This window comes from Dipodomys merriami, unplaced genomic scaffold, assembly GCF_024711535.1.
Source record: "Dipodomys merriami isolate MVZ:Mamm:240054 unplaced genomic scaffold, mDipMer1.0.p SCAF_19, whole genome shotgun sequence".
Lineage (NCBI taxonomy): Eukaryota > Metazoa > Chordata > Mammalia > Rodentia > Heteromyidae > Dipodomys > Dipodomys merriami.
In genome coordinates this window covers 17,466,370-17,489,190 of record NW_027203270.1, presented here as the reverse complement: position 1 = coordinate 17,489,190, position 22,821 = coordinate 17,466,370, and the positions used below count along the sequence as shown (strand labels likewise).

The following is a 22,821-nucleotide window of genomic DNA, read 5'->3' as shown; positions in this document are numbered from 1 at the left end:
TCTGTGAGCTTCTTACCTCCAATAAACCACTCAGAACACTGGAAGTTGCACTGTGGCTCAAGTGGTAGAGCACTAGCCTTGAGCTGAATTGCTGAGGGACAGTGCCCAGGCTCAGAGTTCAAGCCCCATGACCGACAAAAAAAAAAAGTACCTAGAGTATATGGCAGGGGCTGAGAAGGTGGCTCAGTGGTAGAGCACTTGCCTTGCATGCAAGAGGCCCTGGGTTCAATTCCCCAGCACCACGTAAGCAAAAAGAAAAAAAGCCAGAAGTGGCGCTGTGGCTCAAGTAGTAGAGCGCTAGCCTTGAGCTGAAGAGCTGAGGGACAGCGCCCAGGCCCAGAGTTCAGGCGCCACGACCAGACCAAAAAAAAAAAAAAAAGTATATGGCAGATCCAACAAAACACCAAATTTCTGCACAAAAGAACAGGAACACCTCTCTGCATGGGCACTGAGGATAGCTACAGAGATCCAGAACACACAGCAGCCCCATAGCCTGTTCCTTGTGCCAGCACAAGACAATGCAATGGAAGACTAAGCATCCATTACCCAAAAGACTTGGGATATGTCTCAGGGGCTGGGAGTGTGGCTTAGTGTTAAGAGTGCTTGTCTAGCATGCATGAAGCCCTGGGTTTGATTGCTCAGTACCACATAAACAGAACAGGCTGGGTGTGGCGCTGTGACTCAAGTGGTAGAGCACTAGCCTTGAGCAAAAGAGGCTCAGAGACAGTGCCAAGGCCTTGAGTTGAAGCCCCAGGACTGGCAAAAAAAAAAAAAAAACTGGGTGCCAGTGGCTCACGCCTGTAATCCTAGCTACTCAGGAGGCTGAGATCTGAGGATTGAGGTTCAAAGCCAGCCCCGGCAAGAAAGTCTGTGAGACTCTTATCTCCAATAAACCACCAGAAAGCCAGAAGTGGAGCTGTGGCTCAAGTTGTAGAGCACTAGCCTTGGGCTGAAGAGCTGAGGGACAGCGCCCAGGCCCAGAATTCAAACCCCACGACCAACAACAACAACAAAAAAGATATGTCTCAGACTCTGGAATATTTGCATATATAATGAGGTATTGGAGGCAGAACCCAAATTTAAACACAAAATTCAATTATACACAGTCTGAAGGTATTTTAATGTAGTATCTTACATAATTTTGTTCATTAAACAAAATTTCTGTACACTGTACCATTATATAAGTCAGGGTTGTAACTTTCTACACATGGTGTAATGTGCTCAAAAATTTTTGAAATTGGAACATTTTGGATTTGGGGCAACTGAGCTACTTCAGTTCTGAGAATCTGGTCTGAGATCCCTGCTATCTATGACAGATGCTGAGGCCTCAGCCAAGTAGGTTTCGATCCTGAGACATTACGAAGTTTTAGGACAGAGTTTGGTTGTATATAAACAGGAAGACAAAGAGTACAACTACAGGTGGACCAAGCAAACAGCCTGTGGTGCAGTGCTGAGGCTCATAAAGAGCAACTTTTGATGAACCACCGATGGGAAGGCTTGACGCCCACTCTCCTTGACAATGAAATGGGAAAGGGGCCAGTGTGTGTCCACAGGTATTTCTGAGATGCGGCATGACAGTCAACAGTGTATGTGTGTGTGGAACTATCTACCAGTGTTTCTGGAGACAAATGTCATCTATCAGTCGAACATCTCACCAAGCCCCCTTCAAGAGCTCTTCTCCTCCTAAGTCAGCAATGTGTCTCCAAGATCCACACCAACAGCAGACTAACTAACCTCTTGGGAAAAACCACATCCTTCAAAATATAAGCCCATATTAAATAGTTACTGGATAATGTTCTGAAATTTTGTCTTCCTTTACTATATTCAGCTGTGTTTATTTTTTTTAAGGTGGAAAAAAAAGCAGTGACAGAACCATTTCACCCCCCAAAGTCAGCAGTGCTCACCTCTTGGAAGAGTGAGGACATCTCACAGACCAGGCAGGAGCTGGGGCTCTGCATCTCACAACGGTGTCTATCTGACAGAAAGAAGTCTCGCAAGAGTGGTGTGTGGGTCAGAGCCTGCACAATGCAGTTCATGAAGCACGTGTTCCCCAGGTTGATCAATCCACGCAGGCCTGCAAGGGAAGCCACCAAGAGCAGAGTCGTATGTGCTAAGCTATGGATACACAATGTCAAGTCCCCAAAACAACTTCTAAATAATCCCTTTACCCTGCATTCAAGAAGTGATAGTGTGTGTGTGTGTGTGTGTGTGTGTGTGTGTGTGTGTGTGTGTGTGTGTGTGTGTGTGTGTGTGTGTGTGTGTGTGTGTGTGTGTGTGTGTGTGTGTGTGTGTGTGTGTGTGTGTGTGTGTGTGTGTGTGTGTGTGTGTGTGTGTGTGTGTGTGTGTGTCTTGAACTTGAACTTGAACTCAAGGCCTGGGTGCTGTCTAGAGCTTTAGAGCTTTTTTTTTTTGCTAACGGCTAGCACTCTACCACTTGAAGTTCTACTTCTGGCTTATTTGGTGATTAGTTAGAGATAAAAATCTCAGGAACTTTCCCAGCCAAGGAACTTTGAACCACAATCCTCAGATCTCAAGTCTCCTGAGTAGCTAGGATTGCAGGTGTGAATCATGGCTGTAATTTTTTTTTTTTTTGGGGTCCAGTTGTGGGCCTGAACTCTGGGCCTGGGCGCTGTCCCTCAGCTCTTCAGCTCAAGGCTAGCACTCTACCACTTGAGCCACAGCGCCACTTCTGGCTTTTTTCTTTTTGCTTATGTGGTGCTGAGGAATCGAACCCAGGGCCTCATGCATGCAAGGCAAGCACTCTACCACTGAGCCACCTTCCCAGCCATGGCTGTAATTTTTATATGAACGACACAGGAATGTTCACCATCATGTCCCCTTCCAACTTAGGTTTCCTTAGAGTTATCCAAAATGTATTTTCCATAAAAACAATGAGAATGAAGCCTCTCTAACAACCCAACATTGCTTTTCAAAATTGTTCTAAAATGTACAACTCCTCTTTTTTTGAGCCACTCAGTGAACATCTTCATTCTCAGGTATCTTCATTTATCTTCCTAAAGATAAACCTGGTCAGAATATGCTTGTGTCCTTTACATGTGCCTACAAGGGAGTGACTCTCTGCACCAGTCTTTTGCGTCTGCAGAAAGCAGGTACCCAATACCTGAATGCTAATAATAAGCAAATCTATGAAGGACACAAAGATAAGCAGAGTTCAAATAGAACCGTGGTGTTATGAAGCTTACAGATTTACGTTTATCTGACACCTAACCAGAAATGAGAAATGACCATGCTCAGCGCACTATCCCCCACCCACCTATGGTGCAGTTGGAGGTTATCTTCCTCCTCTTGGGGTTATGTTTCAGCAGTTCCAGCTCCCGTTTGGTTGGTTCCCAAGTTGAAAACTTCTCTCCAGCGCCTAATGCAGATAAAGGACAGGTGCTGTTAGCTAAATTCTCATGGTGTGTATTTATAAATAAGAGCTGTACTGATGTGCTATTGATCAGTTACTTCATAACTCATAACCCATAATGTTAGGGCTTTCTAACACCCTCCTATACTGAGACAGGAACAAGACACACTTCCTGAAAAAAAGAACACAATACCACTCATCAATGCCATCTCAACACTAATGCAAAATGGCTGTCTTCCCACATGCCTCTAATCCCTGAGTATAAAGATTGGAGCTTCAGTTCCAATGGGAACTAATTGGCAACAAGATGAAGGATTTTCCTGCCTGTAAATGAGACTGACAAAGAAAATGCATTTTTGAGGCATAGCTCAGTAAGAAAGCACTTGCCTATCCTGAGTTCTGTCCCCAGCAATCTACCTACTGAAGAGCTTTTATACCATAGGAGACTAATACCCAACAAATGCTGGTGCAAATGCTAATAAGCATCATCCTTCACCCTAATCATACGCTCTTCACTTGGAGGTATTTGTTTCACATTGCCTAAGATTTCTGCGTAAGTCAATAAACTTTAGGGAGTAAGCATCAAGCAGATGAGATTGCAGAATGACTTTGGAAGAATTCTATTTTATTTTTATTTTATTTTATTATTTTTTTTTTTTGGTCAGTTGTGGGTCTTGAACTCAGGGCCTGGGCAATGTCCCTGAGCTTTTCTGCTCAAGGCTAGTGCTCTACCACTTGAGCCACAGCGCCACTTCTGGCTTTTTCTGCTTATGTGGTGCTGAGGAATCGAACCCAGGGCCTCATGCATGCAAGGCAAGCAATCTACCACTGAGCCACCTTCCCAGCCCCAGAATTCTATTTTAATATGTAATTCTCAGCTCTATGTTTTAACTGTTCTGCACAAAAAATAATAACCTTACATGTAGTAGGGATGGTATTAAGTTTTGAGGAAGAATAGAAAATGAGTCAGAAATTATTTTCCAGAAATGACCTATTAATCATGAATATAATTCTGATCAGAAAATAATTCTGCTCTCAAAAAAATGGTCAAGAGGGGCTGGGAAAGTGGCTCAGTGGTAGAGCGCTTGCCTTGCATGCTCGAGGCCCTGGGTTCGATTCCTCAGCACCATGTAAGCAAAAAGAAAAAAGCCGGAAGTGGCGCTGTGGCTCAAGTGGTAGAGTACTAGCCTTGAGCTGAAGAGCTGAGGGACAGCGCCCAGGCCCAGAGTTCAGGCCCACGACTGGACCCCCCCCCCAAAAAAAAAAATGGTCAAGATACACTGTATGTGTAAACTGTTTTGGCGAATGGCAATTCCTTTATACAACTACTTATAGATAACAAAACTATTTTTTTCTTTTTTTCTTTTTTTTTTGGTAGTGGGTCTTGAACTCTGGGCCTGCTCTTCAGCTCAAGGCCAGTGCTCTACCACTTGAGCCACAGCACCACTTCCAGTTTTCTGGTCGTTTATTAGAGATAAGAGTCTCATGAACTTTCCTGCCTGGGCTGGCTTTGAACCTTGATCCTCAGATCTCAGCTGGGATTACAGGTGTGAGCCACTGAAGCCTGGCTGATTTTTTTTTTTAAGTGGGGGTGTTTTCACTACAGAACAGTCAAGGCAAGCATGAATAAAACAGGCCAGATTTCCATGCTTTCCTTGCACAATGGTTATTCTCCTACTTGAAAGCATAGATACTGATCCATCAGTTACTGCAGACCTCTGTGAACTTCTGTGGGAACTAAAAACTAATTTTTTTAAAAAAATCATGGAAACCAAGAAACAATGAAGAACTGTGCTATATAATGCTGCTGAACCTCTGGCTACAGGGCCATGAGGACAGGGAAGGGAACAAGGAGACCACAGTGGCAGCAGAGCCACAAAACACCAACCAGGAGAACAGAGATCTGACCCAGCCAGGAAGGCTCTATGGTGGGCTGTTCTGCTTTCCACCTGGCAATGTCACTCTGCTGACACAGACTCCATATCACCTAGTAGTTCAGAGATTTTACATCAATTTAGTCAGGAACATGGTTTACTCTCCTGAAAGGAGAGAAAAAGCTTTCTGGAGTACCACAATGCCAAGAGTGAATTATCTGTCTGGATTTCATCTGTCCTTTAGATGGGACAGGACAAGACTCTGCTGGTACTGGAAGGAACTAAGCTCCAGGTTGCAGAAATGCTCTCAAGTGGAAGAATGTCATTGCTGGCATGCACAGCAGCCATAGCTTCTAGAGGACTTGGACAAGAGGAACAACCTAGAAAGCAGTGCTGTGAGTACCTGTGTAGTTTTCACCCTACCTGCCTTCCTATTCAGGGCTCGGGGAAGTAATGAGCTACTGGAAGATCTCTTTCATCAAACTCACTCTGCCAGCACAGACAAACAGGTACTACCTCTGACTCCCACTCATGTCCTAGTATTTCTCTGTCTCTTACTGAGTTTTGCTCTCAACAGACCTGAAGGAACCTGAGGGTTAAGGGACAAAGCAGATAGGTAAATTTCAGCAGAATACAACCTTGCATCTTCCAAGCCTTCCGCTGTTCCTCTTTGGCAATTATTTCCATGTCTTTGTCATAGATGTAGTCCTGACACAAGAAGCAGTATATACCTCCATATGTCAGATCGATGGCTGTAGGGAGGAAACACACAACTTAGCACAGAAAGGCAATGCTTATAACAAAGTTGATCATGGAAGTCGAGTGTTCTGCACACACTGTGGCATCTCCCTTCTCTCTCATCACAGCACTTGAATTTCTCAGATATTACAATCTAGGCTGGAAGAGGTCATGTGCTAGCTCTGGAAGCTTCTACAACTGAAGGAAAAGAATGGGGAATCAAGGTGTCCATGCTTTACAAAGGACCCAATATTCAAATGTCAGGACTCTGTCTAAAAAAAGAATAAAATTTCTAACGTAGTCTTGTAATCATGGCTTTTCAGGGGATGGAAGCAAGGGAAACCTGAGTATGAGGCCATCCAGGGCCATCCATGCCTCAGAGATCAAAAGTCTTGGTGTATGGCTGAAGTGGTAGAGTCTTTGCCTAGCATGTACAAGGCCCTGAGTTTAATCCCCAGTACAAGAAGGAGTAAAAAACAACAATAAAATCTCACTGAATATTTAGAAAGGTTCTAGGCCATTTGGCAGAATAACAATGTTTTACTATACCTACAATTCGTGACAAGACCACAGAAGGAACACAGCAGCTATTTGTTGTTCCTTCTATTTGGTACCTTCTTACTCTAAGGACAAAGGTGAAATCCAGGGGTCAATCTGACTAAAATATGTGTATGTGTCAAATGAGAATGTGTCAAATAACAAAAGTAAAATGCCTTTCAGTAACTATTACACACTAAAAAAAAAGTTTGCCAAGAATGTATAACATGGGGCTGGGAAGGGGGCTCAGTGGTACAGTGCTTGCCTTGCATGCATGAGGCCCTAGGTTCGATTCCTCAGTACCACATAAGCAGAAAAAACTGGAAGTGGTGCTATGGCTCAAGTGGTAGCTGAGCTGAAGTGCTGAGGGTCAGTGCCCAGGCCCAGAGTTCAGGCCCCATGACTGACACACTCATACACACTCACACACAGAACATATAACACGTCCTGTGGAGTGGGCATCAGTGTGTGAGATCAAACAGAGCAGAGACTGACGAAGATGAATAAAAATACTTATGTGTATATGTGAAAATGGGACAATAAAGCTTGTGAAACTGCCAGACACTGGTGGCTCACGCCACCAGCTACTCAGGAGGCTGAGATCTGAGGAGCAAGCTTCAAAGCCAGCCCAGGCAAGGAAAGTCATGGGACTCTTATCTCCAATAAACCACCAGAAAGCTGGAAGAGGAGCTATGGCTCAAGTAGTAGAGTGCTTGCTTTGAGCTTGTGAAACTGATATGGAAAGAGAGGGAGAGAGGAAAAGGGAGAGTGACAGATGATAATCTATGTATATTTGAACATAACAAAACAAAACACACTTGTACAACTAAATTGATGCTAATGAAAATGAGGAGGAGAGGCTAGGAATAGAGCTTAGTGGTAGAGTGCTTGCTGAGTTAGCATACATGAAGCCCTGGGTTTGATTCCTTAGTACCACATAAACAGAAAAAGCCAGAAGTGGTGTTACTGCTCAAGTGGTAGTGTGCTAGCCTTGAGCAAAAGCAGCTCAAGAAGGCTGCTGCAAGCACGCCTGTGTGGTAGGCGGCTTTTCACGTGTCCTCTAGCCCGACTGCGGGTCTCTCCTTACAGCATTGGTATGAGAGCAGAGTCTGAGTAGCAACTGCAAAGAGTCATGGCTGGACAAGCATTTAGGAAGTTTCTTCCTCTGTTTGACTGAGTGTTGGTCGAAAAGAGTGCAGCTGAAATTGTTACCAAAGGAGGCATTATGCTTCCAGAAAAGTCTCAAGGAAAAGTATTGCAAGCCATAGCAGTTGCCGTGGGATTGGGCTCTAAAGGAAAGGGTGGACAGATTCAGCCAGTTAGTGTGAAAGTGGGTGATAAAGTTATTTTCCCAGAATATGGATGCACCAAAGTAGTTATAGATGACAAGAATTATTTTTTTGGGGGGGGAGGGGTTCCGATCATGGGGCCTGAACTCTGGGCCTGGGCGCTGTCCCTCAGCTCTTCAGCTCAAGGCTAGCGCTCCTACCACTTGAGCCACAGCGCCACTTCCGGCTTTTTTCTTTTTGCTTTGTGGTGCTGAGGAATTGAACCCAGGGCCTCATGCATGCAAGCCAAGTGCTCTACTGCTGAGCCACCTTCCCAGCCCCCAAGAATTATTTCATATTTAGGGATGGTAACATTCTTAGGCAGTACGTAATGTGAATACATCACTAAAATGGTTTCATGTGAAGCTGTCCGTTCCATGGAAGTTCTGAGATCTTTCATCATGTAAATAATTTCCATATCTCCCTTTTATAATAAGCTGATGATATCCATTGTCTCTAAAGTTTAATTTCATTGTTCTGGTATAAACATTTCCAAATAAAACATGTAAATGGGAAAAAGCTGAGGGACAGTGCAGGTCCTGAGTTCAAGCCCCAGGACTGGCAAAAGGAAAAGAAAGAAAATGAGGTAGAACAAGTTTCTACTCTGACAACCGCAACTTTTTTTTTGTGTGGCCCAGGGGGAAAAAAAAGCTGGAAGTGAAGCTGTGGCTTAAGTGACAGACTGCCAGCCTTAAACAACAACAACAACAAAAAACACACAGCTAAGAGGCAGTGCAAGGCCCTGAGTTCAAACCCCAGTACCACCACATACATACAAATATATCCCAAGACCTCACAGTATTTAACCTAAAGCAATATTTTGCAGGACAGAAATACCTAATGACAACTGTTAGAAAATAAAATGGGTAGGGCTGGGAAGGTGGCTCAGTAGTAGAGTGCTTGCCTTACATGCATGAGGCCCTGGGTTCGATTCCCCAGCACCACATAAGCAAAAAGAAAAAAAAGCCGGAAGTGGCACTGTGGCTCAAGTGGTAGAGCGCTAGCCTTGAGCTGAAGAGCTGAGGGACAGCGCCCAGGCCCAGAGTTCAGGCCCCATGACCGGATCCCCAAAAAAAAAAAAAAAAGAAAAGAAAAGAAAATGAGTAAAGCTGAGTTTTATGTGATTGCCAGAATGAAAGATGAATATGAATTTTTAAGTACATAAAAGGCAAATTTATCTTGATGGAACAAATGCTTAACTATCTCAAAAGGGGAAGATAAGGATCTGATATCCATTACCAAAGGAAGCACCAAAGCGTTCATAGCAATACTTCAAAACAAGTTAATGGAGCACTAATCTTTTAAGATTATATAAAACGGGGGCTGGGAAGATGGCTCAGTGGTAGAGCACTTGCCTTGCATGCCTGAGGCCCTGGGTTCAATTCCTCAGCACCACATAAGCAAAAAGATAAAAGCCAGAAGTGGCGCTGTGGCTCAAGTGGTAGAGCGCTAGCCTTGAGCTGAAGAGCTGAGGGACAGCGCCCAGGCCCAGAGTTCAGGCCCCCCCATGTTGTTCATATCAACATTAAAAAAAAATTAAGGAAAACCCACTTGAATTCATTGTCTCTCTTTTATTCTCCCATAAAACTTCATAAGAAGGGCATGAGCCATTTCAGAAAAACAAGTAGACTTTCAAGAGGAAATAAAGCTGTTCCTGCCTCCGGGTGATGTCTTACCCAGGTTGTGCCGCTTGGATTTTGCATGTTCATGGATGTGTTTCTTTGTGAAACAGCCAAAGAAGACGCAGTACAGGCAAGAGTGAAGCCGGCTCAGGTGGACACCACAGACATGGCAGACGCAGGACTTTGCCTGAAATTAGAGAGAGAATTAATAAGCAACAGTTCTCAAAGAGAAATAGGCAATGATGGCAAAAAGCACAGGAAATTTCTTCTCCGAGTCTTACTAAAATAAAACAGTACCTATATTATTTAATTCTTTCCAAAAGTAACTTACTTCATTTAACTCAAACTAGCTTGCCAGAAGCCATTAAGCTACCAGGACATTTACTGTATTCTCTCCTTCCTGGTCCTGACTGGTGCCCCAAGACAGTGCCACTCACATTTGTAATAAAGCAATACAGGTAAGAACAAAACAAAACAAAACAAACAAAACAAAACAAAACAAAAAAAAGGAACAGTTCATTAACAAGAAAGACTGACACTGGAAAACTAGTAACTAAACCACAGCAAATGTAAGTGCAGTGGTAAACAACTCCATACATTCACACCATACAGACTGACAGCACAGGAGGGGATGTATGGAAAGGATATCCCACTGGGCATGTCTGGCATTGTTTGAATACAAACATGAATAAATAACTTATAGCTGGGTGCTGTGGCTCACACCTCTAATACTAGCTACTCAGGAGGCTTAGATCAGGAGGCTTAGATCTGAGGATCATGGTTTAAAGTTAGCGTGGGCAAAAAAATCCCTATGAGACTTTTATCTCCAACTGACCACTCAAAAACCAGAAGTGGCATTGTGGCTCAAAGTGGTAGAGCACTAGCTTTGAGCAAAAGAGCTCAGGGACAGTGCCCGGTTCAAGCTCTACAACCAACAACAACAACAAAAGAATCCCAGGAGGTATGTGTGTATGCATACCTGTAACCCCAGCATTTGGGAGGCTGAGGTAGAAGGACTGAGATCAAGGTCAGCCTGGGATACATAGCCAGCAGGACTACAGAGTAAAAACCCTCAAGAAACCAAAACCTGCACTGGGAAGGTGGCTCAGTGGTAGAGTGCTTGCTTGCATGCATAAGGCTCTGCGTTTGATTCCTCAACACCACATAAGCAGAAAAGGCTGGAAGTGGTGTTGTGGCTCAAATGGTAGAGCGTTAGCCTTGAGCTGAAGAGCTGAGGGGCAGTGCCCAAACCCAGAGTTCAGGTCCCACAGCTGACAAAAAAAAGAAAGAAAGAAAGAAAGAAAGAAACCAGGGGCTGGGAAGGTGGCTCAGTGGTAGAGCGCTTGCCTTGCATGCATGAGGCCCTGGGTTCCATTCCTCAGCACCACATCAGCAAAAAGAAAAAAGCCGGAAGTGGCACTGTGGCTCAAGTGGTAGAGCACTAGCCTTGAGCTGAAGAGCTGAGGGACAGCGCCCAGGCCCAGAGAGTTCAGGCCCCACGACCGGACCAAAAAAAAAAAAGAAAGAAAGAAACTAAAACCTGCTATGTGCTAATGACTCACATCTGTAATTTTAGCTACTCAGGAGGCTGAGACAATGAGGATTGAGGTTTGAAGTCAGCCCAGGCAGAAAAGTCCATTAGACTGTCCAATTAACCAGAAAACAGCCAGATATACAGGTGTGGCTCAAGTGGTAGAGCATGAGCCTTTGATGGAAAAGCAAGTGGGAGTTCAAGGCCCTGAATTCAAGCTCCAGTACCAGCACAAAACCAAAGCCCAAACCAAAACAAAAGCAATCCCAAATGCATACTGAAATTATCCTCAGTCTTCTCTTAAAAGTCTTCATAGAACTCCACATAGTAACTGTTGTAGGAAAAACAAAAATACTAGACTCTTCATTTCATAATCATCATAAAAATAACTGATTCAAGTAAGAATATACACTAGAACCACTGAGTAAAAAATATGCTGGTAATACAAAGTAAATATAACTGGACAGAGACTAAATTCTATCAATTGATGAACAGTATAAACTGTGTAATAGAATAACACGTTATTCTCCATGAAAAGTAAAGAAACTATACAAGAAAACTATAACAAGAACTATGAGAACATAATCACAGGAAAAAGAAGTCAGATACAAAAGGTCACATAATTATATGGTTCCATTTAAGTTAAGTCCTACAGCCAGAGAGAACAAGGCACAAATGAGAATGTGCTGAAACTTGACAGAGCTGTACCGTGGCCACACAGCATTATGAACACACTAATGCTGCTTGGGTTAAATGTGATTTCACCTCACTAAAAAAATATTGTTGTGGATTGGTTATTCATAGCGCCCCCAAAGATGAATGTGTTGAAGGCTTGGTCTCCAGCAAGAGGTGCTGGTACAGGGTAGTGGGACTTTTAGGCAGTGGGAAGAAGTTAGGTAATCAGGGGTTCTTGAAGAAGATACTGGTACCCTGGTCTCTTCCTCTTGCTTTGCTTCCTGGCCACTGTGATGTGAGCAGTTTCCTCTCCCGTGTACCTCTCACAATGACAGACTGTCTCACCACAGGGACAAGGAACCACCAACCTCACCAACTCCATCACTGAAGTCTCTGCAACCAGGAGCCAAAGTAACACTTCCTCTTTTTGTTTACCTCTGTGTATTTTGTCACAATATCAGAAATCTGACTAACAAGAGACACATTAAACTATACATTGTATATTTGTGTGTAGGTTTATTAGGGCACTGGATATAGTTTTACCCAGAGACTCAAACTTTTCCCTAGGTGAAAATTTCCCTTTTAGGGGCTGAGAAGGTGGCTCAGTGGTAGAGCGCTTGCCTTGCATGCCTGAGGCCCTGGGTTCGATTCCTCAGCACCACATAAGCAAAAAGAAAAAAGCCGGAAGTGATGCTGTGGCTCAAGTGGTAGAGCACTAGCCTTGAGCTGAAGAGCTGAGGGACAGCGCCCAGGCCCAGAGTTCAGGCCCCATGACCAGAACCCAAAAGAACGAAAATTTCCCTTTTAGGACAGAGAACTCTGGTCAACACTAGCGAACTCTGGCCAACACCATGTTAAATAATTTTACTACCTCAAATCGAACCACCCATTTCACCACACATAGTACTCACCCAACAAGCCTTACCTTAACTCTGCTCATGAAGAAAGCAGACAAGTCCAAAATAAAGAATTTTCTACAAAACAACTGTCCTGTGCTCTTCAAAAATGCCAATGTAATAAAGACAAATATAACCTGGCCAATTCTACATGAACAGACTCTAGAGACTGAAAAAACGTAATGCATGATCCTCAGTTAAATCATACTGATTATTTTTCTAGTTATAAAATATTTTATTAGGGCTGGGAAGGTGGCTCAGTGGTAGAGTGCTTGCCTTGCATGCATAAGGCCCTGGGTTCGATTCCTCAACACCACATAAACAGAAAAAGCCAGAAGTGGCACTGTGGCTCAAGCGGTAGAGCACTAGCCTTGAGCTGAAGAGCTGAGGAACAGTGCCCAGGCCCAGAGTTCAGGCACCATGACTGGCAAAAAAAAAAAAAAAAAAAAGAACAATTTCCAGGGGCTGGGAAGGTAGCTCAGTGGTAGAGCACTTGCCTTGTATGCATGAGGCCCTGGGTTCGATTCCTCAGCACTACATAAGCAAAAAGAAAAACGCTGGAAGTGGTGCTGTGGCTCAAGTGGTAGAGCGCTAGCCTTGAGCTGAAGAGCTGAGGGATAGCGCCCAGGCCCAGAGTTCAGGCCCCACAAACGGACCCCCCCCCCAAAAAAAATAAATAAATACTGATTTCTGATCAGGCATTAGAACAAGAGCCTAGAATTACTTCACAAAGCATTTTACTATCAATATTATAAAGATCTTTAATACCTTGCTCATGTAACTGTAACCCCTCTGTACAGTATTTTTACAATAAAAAACTTATTATAAATAACAATACCTTAAAAAAGCTCTTTAATAGGAAAGGATATATTTTTATTTTTTTATTTTTTATTTTTTTGGGTCTGGTCGTGGGGCCTGAACTCTGGACCTGGGCACTGTCCCTCAGATCTTCAACTCAAGGCTAGCACTCTACCACTTGAGCCACAGCGCCACTTCTGGGTTTTTTTTTTTATTTTTTGCTTATGTGGTGCTGAGGAATCGAACCCAGGGCCTCTGGCATGCAAGGCAAGCACTGTACCACTGAGCCACCTTCCCAGCCCCTTTTTATTTTATTTTTTAATTTATTTTTTTGGTGGGTTGTGGGCCTCAACTCTTGGCCTGGGCGCTGTCCTTTAGCTCTTCAGCTCAAGGCTAGTGCTCTACCACTAGAGCCACAGTGCCACTTCCGGTTTTCTGGAGGTTAATTGGAGATAAGTGTCTCACTCCACTTTCCTCCCCTGGGCTGGCTTTGAACTGTTATCCTCAGATCTCAGCCTCCTGAGTAGCTAGCATTACAGGTGTAAGCCACCAATATCCGGAAAAGGTAACATTTTATGTACAGCGTGAGCCACCAGCATCCGGCAAAAGTAACATTTTATGTACAAACTACATACTTAGCAAAAACTGTTTCTAGTTGTTCCTAAATTTGTAATATGTTATCAGTGAACACAGTGTACATCAGGACTGTCTGCAAGTTCAAAGCAAGGCTCAGTGGGTTGAATGTCAGCTGTGTGGTGCCTCACCAGGAAGCCTCCTGAAAGACCTGTATAGATGGGTGGCCCAGAGGCTGCTATCAGCCCTTTGGTTCTGTGGTATAGGCACAGGAGATGCCATCTTAGCAAGAAATCCAATGTGCTGGAGGTCTGAGAGGCCTTGGCTGTGAGGGCCAGCACCTCCTGATTGGTGCTAGACTCCTTGGGGGAGCTATTCATGATGACTTGGATGGGTGGCAGTGTGCCTGTACCCGCACAGACACCACCCCAGTGTCCATACCCAATTATTTCAAAGTTATAAATGGTATTATTTGGACAAGGGCTTGGGACCTAATGGGAGATCTTTAGGCACTGGGATCCCTCTCGATCCTTCTCCCACCTTCCACAATTGACTGTTTTTCAGGACAAGGGCAGGATGCGTAGCTGCAGGTGACTTGCCACTCACCACTAAAGACCTATTTTGCCAGGCTGATGGATTCAACATAACCAAAAGAGCTGTTCTAACACTAAGCAGCCAACCAACAAGGCAACTTACACTAACTACAGAAACAGAAAGCTGTCTGATATATTAATAAAATTTTCACATCTTTTGAATAGTTTCTCTACTGTCCAACAGCATGCTCTATTATGCTGTAATGTTCTGTGTCTGTACTGTCCCAACTTATGAAAGCCACCAGCTACACATGATTACCAAGCTCTTGAAGTATGGCTAGTGCAAGTAAGAAATTAAAATTTACATTGTATCACATCTTAATTTATGTAAATAGAACATGTGGCTAGTGACCACTGTACAGTAGTATAGCACAATTCTAGACTTAAAACCACCATTATTATATTAGAAAATCTTTTCAAAACAGGTATCCAGAGTTTCTTTGCCCTAGAAGCTAGAAACTAAAAATGAATTGAGGGTATAACTTAGTGATAGGATTCCATCCCCAACACTGAAAACAACAAAAACCTAGAATAGCTCAAATCAATCTTGGACAACTTTTGTAGGTCGGAAACAAAATGCAACATACAAAAAGAATGTTTTTAGAAAAAGTTAAATTAAATGTACTAAGGTGAGATGATACTTGGTTGCTTGAGCCAGCCTTAAATGCCATCAACCAGTGTCTCCCCTTAAGAGTCAAGCAGATGGCAGGCACTTGTGGCTCACGCCCGTAATCTTAGCTACTCAGGCAGCTGACATGGGAATCTTGGTTTGAAGCCAGCCTAGGCAGTAAAGTCCATAAGATTCTCATTTCCAATTGTTAAGGAAACCTGCCATTTTGAGAACTAGCTCAACCTGGTAAGGAAAAGCTTGCAAGTAATTTTCAAGAAAATGTAACCTCTAGGGTACCTGTGCTCTATAAAAGGATGGTACTCCTGTTGGTTGAGGATGAGACCCTGGAGCAGGAATCCTCTGGGCCCAGTGGTGTAACTGAGTTCTCTAACTCTCCCAGTGCCTCTTGCTTCTTCCCAGAGTATTTTCCACATGTTGGTTCCCTGACTACGAAGTTGGCCCTCTGAGCCACCCGTGCAGGCCTCTGCTCTCATTGGAGTGGGCAGCACTCCTATGTTTGAACGAGGTTGCTCCTTCTCCTGGGTCCTGTCACCAAGAAAGTGGCACTCCTGGGCTCAATGGAGAGATGGAACAACTCTGAACTCCTGCTTCTGAATCAGGGCCTAGATCTCTCGTTCTGTCTGGTAGGATGAAAGGGGAGCCCGATCACCTCTGGCCGCAGTCTGCAGTCCTTTCTAAAGCCAGCCACCAGTTTAGGCCTGTTCTTTTAGTAGTCACCATTTTAGGGCTTCACTTTACAAAGAACAGGCCACTTCAGAGGGAGCCACCAGTTCAGGACATCTCGTTCAGAGGGCTACCAGTTTAGGGTACTCCCAAAGGGAGGAGGGAATGTGTAACTTCTTGTATGAATGTGAATGTAAAACTATTTGTGGCTCCACAGCCAAAAGCTACGGAGGCTGGAGTCCGAGTGGGTCCTAATCTGTGGTTCCATGATGACTTTACATGGCCTAACAATGATTCACATTCTGTAATAGGACCTCTGACCAGGCCCAGGCTTATACTAGCACATCTTCAGTCAAGAAGCATCTAAACTCCTGTGAGGGATGCAAGTGACCTACCTTTGTCCACACAACACCAAAGCAGGGAGGAACATGGGTGGGAGTCATTCTAAACCAACTGTCTTACATTATAGGCTTAAGAATTTTTCAAGCAGGTGTGGGTGGCTCACGCCTATAATCCTAGCTACTCAGGAGGCTGAGATCTGAGGACTGAGGTTCAAAAGCCAGTCGGGGCAGGAGAGTACGTAAGATTCTTATCTCCAATTAACTACCAGAAAACCAGAAGTGGCGCCATGGCTCAAGTGGTAGAACACTGGCCTTGAGCTGAAGAGCTGAGGGACAGTGCCCAGGCCCAGAGTTCAAGCCCCAAGACCGACCCAAAAAAAAAAAGAATTTTCAAAGGGCTATTTTAGGGATTATGGAGTCAAGATGACTCCCAGGTGTCTTTAGACTTTCGGTCAAATGGTCATCTTTTGTTGTAGACTGGCCCCTGAAGGCACCCTCCATCTCCTCACTATTAGTGAAGTTTACTATCTCCTGACAGTCCAAACTTCAGTTCCCCTATGAAGACTGCTGGTTACAGATTGCCTCAACACTGCCATCATGGGTGAGATTCCATGCAAATTCACAGGATCAGCCACCGCAGAGTTTTAGCAAAATTATCTAAGCCTCAGAAAGAAAGAAAACCCATTTATCAGGGGACTCTGCAGAAAGGACACTTGTACCTCCACTGTACATCCCAACTGCCCTTCAGCAGCCAGTAAAGGTGCCTGAGCTAATAAGCCTGACACATTAGTCTCACCTCAACCAGTGGAGCTAGACCCCAAACCTGTAAACTGGCGCCTCAGGCTGGACAGCTCAGGCTCAGATGTTGCAAATGCCCCTCAGCAAATTAACTCAGCATAGTCCAAGAGGATGGCCTATTTAGTACCACTGACATCTTGAACTGGAAAAATTATACTTCTTCTCATTTGGAAAAACCCCAGGCCCTCACAGTCTTGACACTCTTCACTCATGGGAGTAGTTACTTCAGGGAAGGTTGGCAAAGGCTCTTCCTCAGGGGTGGCTGACCCAACAGATGGAACTTTGGGCCCTGATCAGGGCTCTGGAACTTGCTGCCACCAAGCAAGTTAACATCTACACTGACTCTAAATAAAGGGGCCTCCTTGCAGCAAGAGGAAAAAAAATCCTCTGATTTTTCAAGGCAGTAGGGGCCGTAATACACTACAGAGGACATCAAAAGGGCAACAACCCAGTCAGTAAAGGAAATACATATGCAGATCGGGTGGGAAAAGAATGCTCAGAATCTTACAGAATCCTACAGAATTTCATGACCCAGGTTCAAAGTATAGCCCAGAGGAAAGGAGAAACCTCAGAGGGAGGACATCAGACTACAGAAAGTGAGGGAAGGCTCCCGAATCAGTGCCTTTGGTCCCAGAATAATTGGTCTATCCACTAGTACCATGAAATGGGGCACTGGAGAAAGACCAAACTGGTCTGGGAATGTGGCTTCGTGGTAGGGTGCTTGCTTAGCATGCACGATGCCCTGGGTTCGATTCCTCACATAAACAGAAAAAGCCGGAAGTGGCGCTGTGGCTCAAGTGGTAGAGCACTAGCCTTGAGCAAAACAAGAAGCTCAGGGACAGTACTCAGGCTCTGAGTTCAAGCCCCGGGACTGGCAAAAGAAGAAAGAAAAAAAAAAAGAAAATATAGGGAGGTGACAGGGGCATGAGGTTCCGCTCAGTTCCCTATGTCCACCCCTGCAGCGTCCTGGCAACCCGGCAATCCTGGCAACCCGGGGGCGGGGGGACCCCAACAACCCCAATCCACGGCCAAAGGCCCGACTCTCCGACCTTCATGGATCGACACCCCAGTATAAGGGGGGGGGGCCTCCGGATGGTGACAGAAGATCTACAACCAGTCAAAGTGCTGGGCTCTTTTTATATTTTTTCCTCCAAATCCTCCCCTCTAGCGGTCCCGCCCCACCCCCCCGGGCAGGAGCCTGAGGCTAGAACGTTGGAGAAGCCCCTCACCTAGAGTCCCAGGCTCCCAACCTCCTCTAGGAGTGCTCCCCGCACCATTTGCATTCGTCTCCCAAGCCCCGCCCCACCGCGGCGTCGCCCCCACCCCCACGGCCGGAGGGTGGGGGCGGAGAGGGACGGAGGATGGGCGAGAAGAACCCCCTCCCCCTCCCCCAGCCGCCTTCCGTTACCGTTGCCCGCCCCCACCCAAGCCCGCAGCCCCGCCGGAGGACACCCCCCGGCCCGGGCCAGCCGGGCCGCCAAGCATGCAGGCCGCACCTTGCGCTTGCGGGCCTCGGCCGTGCCGCTCCACACGAAGCACTGGTAGATGGCCCGCAGGTTCTGCTTCCAGTTGTCCACCTTGAAGCTGCCCAGGTGCGAGCAGCCCGACGGTGCCACCGCCAGCTCGGCCTCCATGGCCTCGCCCTCCGGTTCAGGCCGGGAGACCATGGGGGGCAAGGCCCGGCCGCGCGCCGGGGCCGGCGGCGAGGGGGGCGACGACGACGCCAGCTCGGCGGCAGCTACTCCGCGGCGCGCCCGGTCGGCCCAGACTCGGGCACCGGGAACAAAGCGCAAGCGGTTGCGACGCGGTTGGACAAAGACAGCACGACCAACGCAGAGAGAGGCGGCGGCGAAGTAGGCGCCGCCCCCGAGCTTTGCAGCCGCCGCTGGCTGGCCGTTCGAGCTGCGCTCTCTCGGTTCGCGGAGGGCGGCGCGGGGCGGGGCGCCGCGGCCTCCGGCGGAGATTACGTCACCCCGAACGGGCAGCTAGCACCCAAGTGCGCAGACTCGGAGTGCGCCAGGTCCCGCCCTCATCGTTCCTCCTCCTCTGGTGTTGGTGAGAGCCCGCCCCTGCACCTATGCTATTGGTTGCTTGCCATCCCAAGGAACCGCCGGCCGTTTTCATAGGCTGATAGCTCATTCGGTCTGACTTCCAGTCGCCTCCTGAAACGTTAGCAACTTGACAACTCCCAAGTCTCCCACGCAGAGCTAGGGGGAGGGGACGTGGTGAGGATTGGGTAAAGTGGGGTGTCGGTCTGGGCCTTGAACCGGTTTGCACCGGCTAGAGCTCTGCCGCAAAGAGGCGGAGCGCTGGGTGGAGGCGGGGCGGGGATCCTGCTTCTGCGCCTTGCCATCCCGGGCCGCGCTTGCCTGTTGAGTCTTACCCTGATGATGACAGCCCCTCTTGTCTTTTTAGGCCTTTCAGCAGGGCTCTACCTTCTTTGTAACCCGTGACAGATTAGCCATGAGCGATGGGGAACTGAAATGGAAGGTGCGATCACTAAATCTGTGGGAGAAAATATTGTAATTAAACTTTAGGCTAGACCTAAGGATGGTTATTTCTCACAGACAATCCCAATAAATACGTAGCCCTCCTCCCCCTCCCTACAGACAACACGTTTTCGGTCTATTGACAATGTGTCTGTAACAGGTACTTAACCTAGTTTTGCTGACGTGAACTGCAGGAGAAACGCCTGGCATCTCTGCCTCCATTTTGTATCTAGCTTTGCTCTATTGCTAAGCCATTCTCTCCACAGTTTGCAATCACCTTGAGTTCCAGAAAACACGTTTATAGGAACATCTGATAAGACCATTCCTAAAGGAAAGGTATGTTTGAGAAAAGAATATAGGCTTACTGAAAAGTAAAATCACAAGCCGGGAGCCGGTGGCTCACACCTGTAATCCTAGCTACTCAGGAGGCTGAGATCTGGGGACTGTCCTTCAAAGCCAGCTCGGGCAGGAAAGTCCGTGAGACTCTTTATCTACAATTAACCACCAGAAAACCGGAAGTAAAATCACACCCGATAAATCAGGAATTGTAAAGTTATGTGTGGGGCTAGGGGAGGGGGAGGAGGGGGATGTAGCTCTGTAGTAGAGTACTCCCCTAGCAGCTGTGTGAGGTCCTAGGTATAATCCACAGCACCACACAACACACACACACACACACACACACACACACACACACACACACACAAATGGTGATTCATCTCCTGGAACAGGAGAATCAATAGTTAAAAGCCAGATTCATGGATGTAGCCAGACTATCAAAATACAACATTAAAAGCAAAAATTTTGTATGTGAGGAGTGTTCTGATAATGAGTTAACAATATAACTGGGTTTCAAGCCTGTACACTTAGCATGTAGAACATAAAATTGTAAAATATAATTTTTTAAACAGCAGGTCAAGCTGGTGCCAGTGGCTCACGCCTGTAATCTTAACTACTCAGGAGACAGATCTTAGGATCATGGTTCAAAGCCAGTCTGAGCAGGAAAATCCTTGAGACTGTTATCTCAATGGTAGAGGGCTTGCCTCATATACATGAGGCCCTGGGTTCGATTCCTCAGCACCACATAAGCAGAAAAAGCCAGAAGTGGCGCTGTGGCTCAAGTGGTAGAGTGCTAGCTTTGAGCTCAATTGCTGAGGGACAGAGCCAAGGCCCAGAGTTCAGGCCCCACAACTGACAAAAAAAAAAGAAAAAAGAAACTATTCAGAAAAAAGCCTCAAGGGCTGGGAAAGTGGCTCAGTGGTAGAGTGCTTGCCTTGCATGCCTGAGGCCCTGGGTTCGATTCTTCAGCACCACATAAGCAGAAAAAGCCGGAACTGGCGCTGTGGCTCAAGTGGTAGAGGGCTAACCTTGAGCTGAAGAACTGAGGGACAGTGCCCAGGCGCAGAGTTCAGGCCCACAACCTACAAAAACAACCCCCCCCCCCAAAAAAAGCCTCAAGTGCTGCTGAGGTTCAAGTGGTAGAGTGTTAGCCTTGAGTACAAAGAGGCTCAGGGACAGCACCCAGGCCCAGAGGTCAAGACCTAGAGCCCATTAAAAAATAAAAAAAAGTCATCATCTAACCACAGAAGAATTTCTATGCTACTTGAATTAACAATTATTAAAATACCCTGTAATTAGAACAGCATTATGCGCAAAAGGAAGAACTGCAGAATACACCCTTGTGATGCAAACACCAACAGAAATATGCATGGTGCCATCCACTGCAGCATTTTTTTTTCCAATGGGGAAGGAAATGGAACCAACTGAAATGACGATTAATAACAGAACAGCCAAAAAACTCTATAGAATAGCTATTAGAGAATCAAATAGATCTATAAGTATTGCTAAGATTTATTCTTTCCAAAACCCATGTTAAGGTTTAATTCCCCTTTTGGAGGTATTAAGGGAGTGGAAACTCAAGTGAGGTCTAGAATCGGGGCCTTTAAAAAATGATCTGGATTAGGTTAGGACATGAATTGTGCTCCTAGGACTGAACTCTGGTGATTTATAAGAAGGTAGAAACCAAACCGGGCGCCCGTGGCTCACGCCTGTAATCCTAGCTATTCAGGAGTCTGAGATCTGAGGATCACGGTTCAAAACCAGGCTGGGCAGGAAAGTCCATGAAAGTCTTATCTCCAGTAAACCACCAGAAAACCGGAAGTGGTAGGGCGCTCAAGTGGTAGAGCGCTAGCCTTAAGCTGAAACGCTGAGGGACAGCACTCAGGCCCAGAGTTCAGGCCCCACAACCGACAAAAAAAAGAAGGTGGAAACCAGAACACCCACATGCTCTTCCTGTCTCTCCCCATGTGATACCTTGTGTTTTGCAAAGACTCTACCTGCAGAAAGGCTGATAGATGTGAGCTCTTGACCTTGTGCCACCACTGTGCCAAAATAAACCTCTTTACAAATTACCAAATCTTTGGTATGCCATTATTAGCAACAGAAAATGGACTAAGAAGGTACTAAGCCAGTCTGGTCAGGAAAGACTGTGAGATTATCTCACTAAAAAGCCAAAAGTGGAGCAATGGCTCAAGTGGTAGAGAACTAGCCTTGAGCAAAAGCAGCTCAGGGACAAGGACCCAGACCCCAAGTTCAAGCCCCAGTACTGGCACGCACACATGTGCTTGCGCACGTGTGCACACACACACACACACACAAAACAGCATCAGATGCTCAGTGATAGAGTGAGTAGCTAATGCAAGGCCTTAAGTCCAAACTCCATTACTATCAAAATCATCTTCATCATCACAGACTCCTAATTCATCACCAAGTCCATTCTGAATGACTAAAAGACTCTCTCTTCCACTCATGACAGAATATCAGGGTGGGAGATTTCCTCTTGCCATAGACAAAATATAAACATTGGAAAACTGGAAGTAGAAAACTGATCCCTGACAGAAAAGAAACAAAGATGACAAGGCCAGTGACTTGATAGCTCACTACCTTGAATGAGCTTGCAGGCTCCAGACCTGGGATAGGAAACCAAAGGGAAGTACCTGGGACTTCCCAGCCTTTGCACTTGAGTTCTAACACCAAGACTCCATGAGTCCTGAATATACAGGGAAGCCCTGCCCACTCTACCAGCTAGAGACCCATACTCTCCATGCATTGAAAATATAGTGAGGTAGGGCTGGAATGTGGCTTAGTGGTAGAGTGCTTGCCTAGCATGCATGATGCCCTGGGTTCGATTCCTCAGTACTACATACACAGAAAAAGCTGGAAGTGGCCCTGTGGCTTAAGTAGTAGAACACTAGCCTTGAACAAAAAGAAACTCAGGGACAGTACTCAGGCCCTGAGTTCAAGCAAGCCCCAGAACTGGCAAAAGAGAAAAAAAAGAAAATATAGGGAGGTGACAGTGGCTACAAGT

At 45.9% G+C, this 22,821-nt stretch overlaps 1 protein-coding gene and 1 non-coding gene across 2 annotated transcripts in view; one reads left to right on the top strand and one right to left on the bottom strand.

Annotated features, from left to right (window-relative positions):
* The window catches only part of Usp22 (ubiquitin specific peptidase 22), a 40,186-nt gene extending 21,330 nt beyond the window's left edge, over nt 1-18,856 (bottom strand). Inside the window, exons 1-5 of the mRNA XM_070027536.1 lie at nt 18,465-18,856; nt 9,524-9,656; nt 5,883-5,996; nt 3,275-3,376; nt 1,905-2,074 (exon numbers count right to left, since the gene is read on the bottom strand). Of these exons, the coding sequence (XP_069883637.1) occupies nt 1,905-2,074; nt 3,275-3,376; nt 5,883-5,996; nt 9,524-9,656; nt 18,465-18,635 (690 nt within the window). The 5' untranslated portion in view covers nt 18,636-18,856. The remainder of the gene's footprint in view (nt 1-1,904; nt 2,075-3,274; nt 3,377-5,882; nt 5,997-9,523; nt 9,657-18,464) is intronic.
* Nucleotides 178-242, top strand: Trnaa-ugc (transfer RNA alanine (anticodon UGC)). The gene has a single exon. It is a non-coding gene; the product is annotated as a tRNA-Ala (tRNA).
* Nucleotides 18,857-22,821: the final 3,965 nt, after the last annotated feature.